Source organism: Mandrillus leucophaeus, unplaced genomic scaffold (genome assembly GCF_000951045.1).
Source record: "Mandrillus leucophaeus isolate KB7577 unplaced genomic scaffold, Mleu.le_1.0 Scaffold252, whole genome shotgun sequence".
Classification (NCBI taxonomy): Eukaryota; Metazoa; Chordata; class Mammalia; order Primates; family Cercopithecidae; genus Mandrillus; species Mandrillus leucophaeus.
Window position 1 is genome coordinate 3,176,113 of NW_012102610.1, and position 13,664 is coordinate 3,189,776.

At 40.8% G+C, this 13,664-nt stretch overlaps 1 protein-coding gene across 2 annotated transcripts in view; it reads left to right on the plus strand.

Annotated features, from left to right (window-relative positions):
- NR2C2 (nuclear receptor subfamily 2, group C, member 2) overlaps positions 1–13,664 on the plus strand; it is an 89,256-nt gene that overhangs the window by 40,066 nt on the left and 35,526 nt on the right. Inside the window, exons 2-3 of one of the 2 annotated variants that reach the window (XM_011983643.1) lie at positions 10,682–10,792; positions 11,379–11,435. In XM_011983643.1, the coding sequence (XP_011839033.1) occupies positions 10,682–10,792; positions 11,379–11,435 (168 nt within the window). The remainder of the gene's footprint in view (positions 1–10,681; positions 10,793–11,378; positions 11,436–13,664) is intronic. The other variant, XM_011983644.1, reaches the window with a different exon arrangement.

Consider the following 13,664-nt stretch of genomic DNA (forward strand, 5'->3'; position numbering starts at 1 on the left):
TCAAACTCCTGAGCTCAAGTGCTTCTTCTGCCTCAGCCTCCTAAGCAGCTGGGACTACAGGCATGTGCCACCACGCCTGGATAATGTTTTTGATTTTTAGTAGGGATGGGGTCTTGCAGTGTTGTCCAGGCTGGTACTCAAACTCCTGGCTTCAAGTGATCTTCCTTCCTTGCCCTCCCAAACTGCTGTGATTATAGACGTGAGCCACTGCACCTGGCCTGTGAGCATCATCTTCAGCCTGGATGTTCATTTTTCAGCAAGTGATTGCATGTAAGCCTCAGAAATTTTTCCTGACAATTATTTCTTTATAAAACAAACAACAACAACAACAAAAACCCTGCTGTCAAAGCAATGTCATGCCATTATGGAATAGAGGACGTTCTCATTCCAGGATGAAAATGTATGAACTTCTTCAACAGCCTGATAAACCCACCTGTGTCGGTGGAAGCCAGTACTCCTTGGTTTATATAATGAACTACCAAGGCAGGTGTTGTGCTGTACCTCCAGGGTATCTAATTAGCAGACAGGCACAAGAGTAGAGTAAAGCAAAGCAAAGTCCAGGCGGAGTCCCAGGATCAAAGACTGTAAGACAGTGACTGCTTATTCATCCCTAAAGGTATTCATTCCCTAAGTGTTCATTCACTAAGCATTCATTGTGGGCCTAATATGTGCCTGGCCTTGGGAATAAACAGAGAAATAGGAAATGCCCTGGTGCTCTGTGGAGAGTACTAAGGTGCAGGGACTGTGGGAGCCCAGAGGAGGGCATTTGTATTAACCTGAGGGGTGTCAGGAAAGGCTGGCCAGAGGAGCATGGCTTTTATTAAACTCTTTAGTGTTCAGTAAAACATTTCTGTGTTCGGCAAGCATGGTTACCTTTAGAAAGGATGTGAAATGGAACAGATGATTTTACCCTTTTAAGTATGAGTTGGAGACCATGCCTTGGAAGACCTGTCTAAAGACATTTCACACTGAGCTTGCCCATGGTTTTAATTGAGTCCTTTGAACTGGCAGTTTTCCTGTCAAGGTAAAGTGACCGTAACCAAGGTATAACACACACCTGGGTGTTGTCTGGCATTTATACAGTGTAAACTAAGTGATCCTATCCTTTGCAACTTGAGCGACTTAAAGGGGTAGAAAATAGGGTAAGGCAAAGGCCAAGACTGACATTAGGCGCTGAGGTGCTAGGCAGGAAAAATAGAAAGGAGATACTTCAACTAGTCAGAAATGCATCTAATATTTTTATTTCCTTTTTACCAAACTGACTTTTTATTGCTGTGCTGATGAGTCTCAATAAAATATTTCTGGAAAAAAGAGCCAAGCATGGTGGCTCACATCTGTAATCCTAGTGCTTTGGGAGGCCAAGACAGGCGGATCACCTGAGGCCAAGAGTTCGACACCAGCCTGGCCAACGTGGTGAAGCCCCATCTCTACTAAAAATACAAAAATTAGCCGGACATCGTGGTGGGTGCCTGTGATCCCAGCTGCTCAGGAGGCTGAGGCAGGAGAATCGCTTGAACCTGCAAGGCGGAGGTTGCAGTGAGCCGAAGTTGCATCACTGCACTCCAGCCTGGGTGATAAGAGCAAAACGCCATCTCAAAAAAAAGAAATGTTTCTGGGAAAAAAGTAAATTTCTTGCCTTGATGTCTGTTCATAATTATCAGACTCTAAATTCATATACCTGCAATAATTTCTTAGCAGTCCCATCATAACATCACTTTGCCTTCATGCAAGACCATATCTCAACTGCCTCTTGTGCCACTAGAACATACCTTTTTTCTAATGGCTTCAGGAGTAGGGGTTCCCAAACATTTTCTGATTAACCTGTCACTTCCAGAGTTAATCATCTTTTCACTGAATCTCAGGGCTGTTCACTCAATCTAAATTTATTACTGAGCCTACAGGGAGCCCATTGCCAATATGGCCCATGCTCCCTCTCAGGTAAAGGGTCTTTAGGACTTCTCATATCAAGGGAATAAATAAAATTTGCAAGTGTATTGCTGAACAGGTGAGGAAGCCAAAATCCAGGGAGTTTAAACTGTAGCTCAGGGAAGGTAGCAAAGCCAAGGAATAGCAGTCTCAGCACCCTACCCGTGCTTTCTGGTAGCTTTCGTCCTCCACAGCAGCTTAGAGGCAGGGCCACATCTCGTTGCCCTGTGCACACAACCCCAACGTGGCACAGAGTGCTTACCAGGTTCAAGTAAAGCATAGACCACTGTCACTTTGTCTTAATGACATAGAAAAGTTTCTGAGATATGTTAAATACTTTTTGAATAGTGTTTTTAAATTTTTGGTTTTTTATCCACTCATCTGTGCACTGATTTTTTTTAAAAAAGCACTTTTTATTGTAGTATAACATACCTAAGTTTAAAATTCATCAGCTTATAACACAATGAATTATCACAGAGAAAACATTTCCATGTACTCACCACCCAGGTTAAGAACAGAATAGAAATTTCCTGCAGCCCAGAAGCTCTCCTTATGTCCCTCTCCCAATCATTACCTGCACCCTCTTCCTTAAAGATGACCTCTACCCCAACCCCTTACACCATGGATTGAATTTGTTGTTGTTGTTTATTCTTTTTTTAAGACAGAGTCTTGCTCTCTTGCCAGGCTGGAGTGCAGTGGTGCAATCTCAGCTCACTGCAACCTCCGCCTCCCGAGTTTAAGCGATTCTCCTGCCTCAGCCTCCAGAGTAGCTGGGACTACAGGTGCGTGCCACCACGCCCAGATAATTTTTGTATTTTTAGTAGAGGCGGAGTTTCACCATGTTAACCAGGATGGTCTCGATCTGTTGACCTCGTGATCCACCTGCCTCAACCTCCCAAAGTGCTGTGACTACTGATGTGAGCCACCACGCCCAGCCTATTCATTCTTTAAAAAAAAAAAAAAAAAAAAGTAGCCAGCTGTGGTGGAGTGTACCTGTAGTTCCAGCTACTCAGGAGACTGAGATAGGAGGATCGCTTGAGCCCAGGAGTTCCAGGCTGCAGTGAGCTATGATTGTGCCACTTCAGCCTGGATGACAGAGCAAGACCCTGTCTCTAAAAAAAGAAAAGAAAAAATCACAGCTCTATTAAGATAAAATTCATATACCATACAATTCTTTGTTTTTTTGTTTTTTTTGAGATAAGTTGTCATTCTGTCACCCAGACTGGAGTGAAGTTGCACAATCATAGCTCACTGCAGCTTCGACCCTCCGGGCTCAAGTGAGTCTCCCACCTCAGCCTCCTAAGCAGCTGAGACCACAGACACACGCCATCAAACCCAGCTAGTTTTTTTAATTGTTTGCTAGAGACCAAATTTCACTATGTTGCCCAGGCTGGCAGTTCACCTATTTAAAGTGTACAATTCTGTGGCTTTTAGTATATTTACAATATTGTGCAGCCATCACTAATACCTAATTCCAGAACATCTTCATTACCCCATCAAAAAAAACCCCACACTGCTTAGCTGTCACCCCCCAGCCCTAGGCAACTGCTAATTTGCTTTCTATCTTTGTATTTGTTCTGGACATTTCATATAAATTGAATCATATGTGGTCTTTTGTTACTGGCTTATTTTACCTAGCATAGTGTCTTTAAGGCTTATCCATGTTGTAGCATGTACCAGTACTTCATTATTGCCAAATAATATGCCATTGTACGGATACACCACATTTTATCTATTCATCATTTAATGGACTTGGATGTTTTCACTTTTTGACTATTAGGAATAATGCTGTGAACATTGTGTACCAATTTTTCTGTGAATACGTTTTTATTACGTGTGTGTGTGTGTGTGTGTGTACACACCTAAAAGTGGAATTGCTGGTCAAATAGTAACTATTTTCAAACTTTTGAGGAACTGCCAGAGTGTTTTTCAAAGTGACTGCACCATTTTATGTTCCCACCAGCTGTATATGAAGGATCTGGTTTCTCCTCAACCTTGCTAACATTTGTTATCCTGCGTCTTTTTTATTGTAGCCATCCCTAGTGGGTGTGAAGTGGTATCTCATTGTGGTTTTGATTTGTATTTCCAGTGATGTTGAATATTTTTTCAAGTGCCTATTGCCATTTTTTGTATCTTCTTTGGAGAAATGTCTGTTCAACCCCTTTGATCATTTGTAATTGGTTTTTGTCTTCTTCTCATTGAGTTATAAGGGTTCTTCATATGTATTCTGAATACAAGTCCCTTATCAAATATATGATTTGAGAATTATTTTCTCCCATTCTATCCATTTTCTTTTTCACTTTAATTGTCTTGAAGCACAAAAGATTTTAATGTTGGTAAAACCCATTTTATGTATTTTGTTGTTGCTTTTGTTTCAAGTGTTAATATATTAAGAAACCATTGCCTAATCCAAGGTCATAAGGATTTGCACCTGTGTTTTTTAATTTTTATGTATGATATGAGGTTGGATTTAATATTATATTTTAAAATAAAATACAAAGAATTTTCTGTTTGAGAGACACATTAGCACGTTGTATCATGTGTACCAAAGACACTTATGTAGTGTTTATAACTTAGGTTTAGAAAAATTTTCAGGTTTATGACAGTATCAGTTACCATTTGCTGAAGGTGACTAATGTTTAACTTATTATTCATTAACTTTCACACCAGTGCCATAAAGTAGTAACAATATGTCCATGTTGAATTTCAGGAAATTTTGAAGTTTCACATATTCGCTATTAGAAGATTTATTTATATATTTATTTATTTTTTGAGACGGTGTCTCGCTCTGTGCCCCAGGGTGGAGTGCAGTGGCGCGATCTCAGCTTGCTGCAAGCTCTGCCTCCCAGGTTCACACCATTCTCCTGCCTCAGCCTCCCCAGTAGCTGGGACTATAGGCGCCTGCCACCACGCCCGGCTAATTTTTTGTATTTTTAGTAGAGACGGGGTTTCACCATGTTGGCCAGGATGGTCTCGTGATCTGCCCTCCTCGGCCTCCCAAAGTGATGGGATTACAGACGTGAGCCACCGCGCCTGGTTAGGGGTTTAAATGACTTGTTTAAGGTGATAGTACAAGTTTCAGAGTCCAGGTCTGTCAGATTCCATAGCCTGTGGGTACTCCAGTAATGCTGATGACTTTAAAACTTCTTGCAAGTAAAGTAAGGACATGAGTCAAAATTTGGCCTATTATTCTGCCAGTGAAGAATTCTCAATACAGTCACAAACCAAATGTGAACCATATAATGACGTTTCTGTCAGTGCCGGAGTGCCTATAGGAAGGAAGATAGTCCCATAAGATTATAACTGCATTTTGACTGTACCTTTTCTATGTTTAGATACACAGATACTTACCATCGTGTTACAGTTGGCTATAGTATTCACCACAGTCACATGCTGTACAAGTTTGTAGCCTAGGGGCAATAGGCCATACCACATAGCCTAGATGTGTAGTAGGTTATACCATCTAGGTTTGTGTAAGTACGTTCTATCATGTTCACACAATGAAATGACCTAATGACACATTTCTTGGAACATATTCCTGTCTTTAAGCAACACATAAGTGTATCTGAAACTGGCAGAATTAACTTGCAAACTAATAGACTCAACGAAAAATGTAAATGTTCATTGTTAAAGGATTCAATGAATATGCTCTGATAAAATGGCCAGCCTTTTCTTTTCAGTTACAAATAAACCGAGCTAGCCATTATGTGTACATGATCCTGGGAGACATACCTTGCAGGATCTGAACCTCACCATACCTCCTATAAAATGATTGTGCTTGTCCTGCCTATTTCTTAGCGAAGAGAGAGCTAATCCATATTTTTTAACCTAAAAGTCACTGTAAAAATACGGGATTCTGTTGACTTCATTGTAGTGAACTTGTTGTTGTTAAAATGTATGCTTATGAAAGAAAAAAATTTAATAGCCCAGTAATGAATTAATTGATAATATTTTATCAAATTGAGATAATAATTCACATACCATAAAATTCATTTTTTAAAAATGGACAGCTTAGTGGGTTTTCGTACATTCACAAGAGTATGCAACCATCACCACTGTCTAAATCCAGAATATTTTTATCATGCCCCCACTAAAAAACCCACATCTCTTAACAATTATTCTTGCTACTCCCATTCCCCTATCACCTGGGCAACCACTGATCTACTTTCTGTCTCCGTGGATTTGCCCATTCTGGACATTTTAGATAAATACAATCATGCAATATATGGTGGTCTTTTGTGGCTGATTCTTCCATGTTGTAGCATGTATCAGCACTTCATTCCTTTTTATTGCCAAATAATATTCCATTACATGGATAGACCATGTTTCATTTATCCATTCTTCATTTGAGAGATATTTGAGTTGTTTCTACTTTTTACCTGTTATCACTAATGCTGCTGTGAACATTTGTATACAAGCTTTTGTGTATACATATGTTTTTCTTTGTCTTGAGTATATACCTAGGAGTGAAATTATGGGTCCTATGGCAACTCTGTGTTTACCCTTTGAGGAACAGCCAGACTGTTTTCCAAAGTAACTGTACCATTCTACATTACTACCAGCAGTGTATGAAGGTTCCCATCTCCACATTTTCACCAATACTTGTTATTGTCCATCTTTTATATTGTAGCCCCTAGTGGATATGAAGTGGTATCTCATCGTGGTCTTGATTTGCATTTCCCTAACAACTAATGACCTTTAAACATCTTTTCCTGTGCATATTGGCCATTTGTATATCTTCTAGGAGAAATGTCTTAACTCTTTGCCGATTTTTAAATTGGGATTTTTGTCTTTTTGTTAAGTTGTAATGATACATGATTTGCACTTTTTTCCCCCCATTTTATAGGTTGTCTTTTCACTTCCTCGATGGTATCTTTTGAAACACAAAACTCATTAATTTGGGTTCAGGTATGCTGGCTCACACCTGTAATCCCAACACATTGGGAGGCCAAGGAGGAAGGATCACTTTAACCAGGAGTTGGAGACAAGCCTGGGCAACATAGGGAGACCTCATCTCTGCAGAAAAATTTAAAATTAGGTGGTGCACGCCCATAGTCCCAGCTACTTGGGGGCCTGACGTGGGCAGATCACTTGAGACTGGAAAGTTGAGGCTGCAGTGAACCAAGATCATGTCCCTGCATTCTGGCCTGGGCATCCAGGAGTGAGGCCTTGTCTCAAAAAAAAAAAAATTTTTTTTAAGGCCGGGCACGGTGGCTCACACCTGTAATCCCAGCACTTTGGGAGGCCGAGGCGGGTGGATAACTTGAGGTCAGGAGTTGGAGACCAGCCTGACCAAAATGAAGAAACTCCGTCTCTACTAAGGATACAAAATTATCCGGGCATGGTGGCTCATGCCTTTAATCCCAGCTACTGGGGAGGCTGAGGCAGGAGAATCACTTGAACCCAGGAGGCAGAGGTTGCAGTGAGCTGAGATTGCACCATTGCACTCCAGCCTGGGCAACAAGAGTGAAACTCCGTCTCAGAAACAAAACAACAAAATAAATTAAATTAACCGGGCATGGTGGCACACACCTGTCATCCTAGCTACTCAGGAAGCTGAGTTGGGAGGATTGCTTGGGCCCAGGAGGATGAGGCTGCAGTGAGCCATAATTGCACTACTGCACTCCAGCACAGGTGACAGAGTAAGAGATCTTGTCCAAAAAAAAAAAAGTTTCTAGTTTTGATGATTATTTTCTAATTTTTCTTGTGCTGCTTTTGCTTTTGGTGTCATCTAAGAATCACCTAATTCAAGTTCACAAAAATTTACACCTGTGTTTTCTGAGAGTTTTGTAGTTTTAACTCTTACATGTAGATCTTTGATCCATTTTGATTTTTTTTTTTGTGATAGTGCAAGGTAGGTATCCAGATTTGTTCCCCTGTGTTTGATTTCCACTTGTCCCATCACCATTTGTCAAAGACTGTTCTTTGCCTATTGAATTATCGTGTCACCTTTCTCAAATTTGAACATACACGTGAGAGTTTATTTCTGCGTTCTCTGTTATATTCCATTGGTCTGTATGTCTTGTCTTTATACCAGTACTGCAATTTTTTTATAAGTTACAAATTGAGTTTATAATTGCATATATTTACAGTACAGAGTGATGTTATGATCTATGAGTACAATGTGTAAAAATTAAATCAAGCTCATTAACATATCCATCACCTTAAATACTTATTTTTGTCATGAGAACATTTGAAATTTACTCTTAGCAATTTTGAAATGTACACTAGCCTTTTATTAACTATATTCGCCATGCTGTGCAATAGATCTAAAAAAAAAATAAAAGTATTCCTGCTGTCTGAGATTTTGTACCTTTTGACCTTTCATCTCCCCATTCCCCCTGCCCCTCAGCGTCTGTAACTACCATTTTACTCTGGTTTTATGAGTTTGATTCTTTTTTTTTTTTTTTTTTTTGAGACGGAGTCTGGCTCTGTCGCCAGGCTGGAGTGCAGTGGCCGAATCTCGGCTCACTGCAAGCTCCGCCTCCCGGGTTCACGCCATTCTCCTGCCTCAGGCTCCTGAGTAGCTGGGACTACAGGCGCCCGCCACCTCGCCCGGCTAGCTTTTTGTATTTTTTTTTAGTAGAGACGGGGTTTCGCCGTGTTAGCCAGGATGGTCTCGATCTCCTGACCACGTGATCCGCCGGTCTCAGCCTCCCAAAGTGCTGGGATTACAGGCTTGAGCCACCGCGCCCGGCTGAGTTTGATTCTTTTAGATTCTGCATTTAAGTGAGAACATGTGGTATTTGTCTTTCTGTGCCTGGCTTATTTCAGTTACCATAATGTTCTCCAATTCCATCCGTGTTGTCAGAAGTGACCGAATTTCCTTCTTTTTAAAGGCTGAATAGTATTTCATTGTGTGTATATACCACATTTTCTTTATTCATTCATCTATTGATGGACATGTTGGTTGATTATGTAACTTGGCTATTGCAAACAGTGCTGCAGAGAACATGGGAATGCAGACATCTCTTCGACAAACTGATTTCAAATCTTTTGGGTAAATACCCAGAAGTGTGATTGCTGGATTCCACACGGTTTTAACTACTGTAGCTTTGTAAATAAGTTTTGAAATAAGGAAGTGTGAGTCCTCCAGCTTCGTTCTTTTTCAAGATTGTTTTGAATATTCTAGGTCCCATTCATTCCCATATTAATTTTAGGATCATTTTGTCAATTTATGCAAAAACACCTGAAATTTTGATAGGGATTACATTGAATCTGTAGATCAATTTGGGGAATATCACCATCTTAACAATATTAAGTTTCACAATCCATGAACACAAATGTCTCTCTGTTTATTTAGGGTTTTTGTTTTTATTTCTGTTTTTTACGGAATCTTGCTCTGTCGCTCAGGCTGGAGTGCAGTGGCGCAGTGTCGGCTCACTGCAAGCTCTGCCTTCCAGGTTCACACCATTCTCCTGCCTCAGCCTCCCTAGTAGCTGGGGGTACAGGCGCCCACCACCTCGCCCGGCTAATTTTTTGTATTTTTGGTAGAGACAGGGTTTCACTGTGTTAGCCAGGATGGTCTCGATCTCCTGACCTCGTGATCCACCTGCCTCAGCCTCCCAAAGTGCTGGGATTACAGGCGTGAGCCACCGTGCCCGGCCTATTTAGGTGTTTTAAATTTCTCATAGCAATATTTTATAGTTTTCAGTATTCATATCTTGCATTTCTTTTGTTAAATTTATTTTATTTCTAAATATATTATCCTTTTTGATGCATGGTCAGTGGGATGGCTTCCTTAATTTCATTTTCAGATTGCTCATTGCTAATATATAAAAATACAATTGATTATTGTGTTTTTGTTTTGGGGGGTTTTTTTCTTTTTCTTTTTTCTTTTTTCTTTTTTTTGGAGACAGAGTTTCACTCTTGTCGCCCAGGCTGGAGTGCAGTGGCGCGATCTTGGCTCACTGCAACCTCTGCCTCCCGAATTCAAGCAATTTTGTCTCAGCCTTCCTAGTAGCTGGGATTACAGGCATACGCCACCATGCCTGGCTAATTTTGTATTTTTAGTAGAGACAGGATTTTACCATGTTGGTCAGGCTGGTCTCTAACTCCTAACCTCCAGTGATCCACCCACCTCAGCCTCCCAAAGTGCTGGGATTTTAGGTGTGAGCCACCACACCCAGCCACAATACACTTTCTATCAAGAAAAAATATATCTGTCCACTCCAAATATCCAGGTGACCACTTAGCACCTGAACCTTGCCTTTGGTATAAGTATTGACTAAATTTCAGACCCTGTGGTCCTGACAGGCTTTTCCTAGCTCCATCCCACTGGGGCTGAGAAATTACCAGAAGCCTTGTATAAGTACTAATCCCAGTAGTTTTCAGTGTAATGTCGGTTTTGTTTGTCATCCCCTGCTGTGTTATGAGAGCCTTTCTTGGGAAACCATCATATTAAAGGAATGTTTTACAGGTGGCTTTGGAGACAGGGATAACATTCAAAGATCATCTTTAAAATGTTATTTTGGTAGGTTTTTACTTTATTAAAGTGTGCAGAGCAGAATTGCAAATTCCTTTGGTTTCTTCTTGCATTTCCAACATTAGGAACAGCTGTTTTAAGATTGTATTTTCCTGGGGGGCACCCTGTAGCAACATCTCATTGATTCCTTTGTCATCCTTCTGGGTCCAACCTCAGAACCACACAAGTTTATCACTCCAGGCCACAGTGAAAGCAAGAGGCATGGTCTTCAGGCCACCTCTGAGCATCATTCTGAACCCCCTTGTGATCCAGCCCACTTCTCGCCCACAGGTAACACGTACACAGACCTCTCGGCCGGAATCTCCAGGGATGACCAGCCCCTCCCCACGCATCCAGATAATCTCCACCGACTCTGCTGTAGCCTCACCTCAGCGCATTCAGGTACCTGCACCAGTCCCACTTCGTTCCACCTGTCTGCCAAAGGCACCTCTGCCTTTCCTGAACTCTTTCCAAAAACAAACCTTCCTAAGGGTTTCACTAAGGAGTTGTGCCTTTTGGGCATCAAATACAGTACAACTTCATCGATTCTTTAAAAAAAAATTAAAAATGCTTACATTTATTTAACCAACTTACATGTAAAGCAAAAGCCTGAACTGTTGTTTCAAACTATTGAGATGAAGTACCATTTTATTACTTATTTGCTTCCAAATTGGGAGGCAGCATATCTTAGTACTGTGATTAAGAGCAAGGGCCCCTACTTGAAGTCAAATCCAGTGCCCCACTTAGCTTTTTTGACCTTGGTCAATTAACATTTTAATGCCTCACTTTCTTCATTTGGAAAATATACATAATAGTAGTTATTTGCCTCACGAAGTTATTATGAAGAATCAAAGGGATATTGCTTATAAAGTGCTTAGAATGGTGCCTGGCACATAATAATGTTCAATATGTACTAATTATATAATAACTATTATTAATATTGTTATTAACTAATCGATATTCACTTATGGGAAGTTGTCTTCCCTAGGGCTCTGAACCTGCCTCTGGCCCATTGAGTGTTTTCACCTCTTTGAACAAAGAGAAGGTAGGTGTATCAAGCTTGCAGGCAAAAAGCTGGGAGGAAGGGATAATATATTGATGACAAAGATTTATTGTTACCTCAACAAGCTGAATCAAAAAGCCAGTTATAACTGTTGATTTCTCTGTTTTTCTCCTTGCAGTTTTATCAGTTTTTTTTGCCTCACTTTGATGCTCTGTTGTTAGTTGCATATATGTTTTATATTGTTATGTCTTTTTGGGGAATTAACCACTTTCTTGCTTGCTTTCTTGGTTGCTTGCTATCTTTTTATTTATTTTTGAGACAGGGTCTTGCTGTATTGCCCAGACTGGTCTTGAACTCCTGACTTCAAGTGATACTTCTGCCTCAGCTGAGTATTTTGTAATCCCAAAGTGCTGGGATTACAGGCTTGAGTCACCATGCCCAGCAACCCTGTTCTTATTATGTACCACTTCCCTTTATGTTTATTTTCCTTGTTCTGAAGTCTGCTTTGTCTGAAATTACTGTAGTTACTCCAGCTTTCTTTTTATTAGTGTTGGTTGCTAGCATGGTATAACTTTCTCTATGTTTTGACACTTCTTCTTTTTTTTTTTTTTTTGAGACAGGGTCTTGCTCTGTCACCCAGGCTGGAGTGCAATGGCGTGAACACAGCTCACTGCAGCCTCTACCTCACAGGCTCAAGCCATCCTTTCATCTACGCCTCCCAAGTAGCTGGGACTACAGGCGCATACCACCATGCCTGGATACACACACACACACACACGATTTGTTTTGTTTTTTTTTAATAGAGATGGGATTTCACCATGTTGCCAAGGCGGATCTCAAACTTCTGAGCTCAAGCAATCCGCCTGCCTCAGCCTCCCAAAGTGCTGGGACTACAGGTGTGAGCCACCGTGCCTGGCCAACTTTTTTTTTTTTTTTAGGAGAGTCTTGCTCTGTTGCCCAGGCTAGAGTGCATTTACTATTCACAGACAGGATTGTAGAGCACTACAACTTCAAACTCCTGAGCCCAAGCTGTCGTTCTGCCTCAGCCTCTCAAGTAGTTGGGACTACAAATGTGCACCACTGTCAGCTACTCCATCACTTCATTTTGCATCTGTCTGTGTCTTTATATATAAAATGGTTCTCCTGTAGGCAATATGTATTGGGGTCTTGATTTTTTCCCATTTTTTTCCTACTTCCTGTATAATTTCATAAGAGTCTTGTTTTTTTTAGCCAGCTGACAATCTGTCTTTTCATTGTGAATGTGGATCAATTCATAAAGTGATTGTTGATATATTTGGATTAATATCCTCCATTTAGGCTGGGTGTGGTGGCTCACCCTTGTAATCCCAGCACTTATGGAGGCTGAAGAAGGCTTATCACTTGAGCCCAAGAGTTCGAGACCAGCCTGGGCAACAAAGTGAGATTGTATCTCTACAAAAAAAAAAAACTAAAAAATTAGCCAGACATGGTGATGCATTCCTGTAGTCCCAGCTACTTGGGAGGCTTTGGTGGAAGGATTGCTTGAGCCCCAGAGGTTGAGGCTGCAGTGAGCTGTGATCATGCCACTGCACTCCAGCCTGGGCCACAGAGCAAGACCCTGTCTCAAAAAACTAAAATAATAATTCAGAACTATTCATATGAGCTAAAATTTATACTTAAGTAAAAGATTTATTTACCTTTTCGCAAAGGTCAGGATTTATTAATACCTTTTTGCAAACCTTTTTTAAAGCAGGTTCCTTCTACCCTTTTTATTTTTAGTTAATAATCTTTGCTGTTATCTTTTGGTATGCTCTAATATATGATCTGTCTTATAAATTTATATATATTCTATATGTAAATTCTATATTTGTTATAGGAAATTGTGTATACGTAGGTATGTGAGTGGACGGGTGGTATGTGTATATAAATAGTATGGGAAATCTGAAGAGCTGGTTTTGGGTCGGTGGACAAACCCTTGAAGGGATTCTCGTTGTACTCAGAAAGAAATCCAGACTCGCAGCAGGGCCGTCCCACCTCTTTAGGTTCCTGGGCCATGCTGGTTGTCCATGGGCCTGATAGCAGTTGCTAAGAGTTTGTTCCTCCCAGGGCTTTCCATATGCCAGAACATTTCTCTTTGCTGGAACGCTAAACATTTATCTGGCTGCTGTCTCCTCAGCCTTAAACCTTTTTTTTTTTTTTTTTTTTTTTTAAAAAAGGCATTTCGCTCTTGTCACCCAGGCTGGAGTACAGTGGCACAGTGTTGGCTCACTGCAACTTCTGCTTCCCAGATTC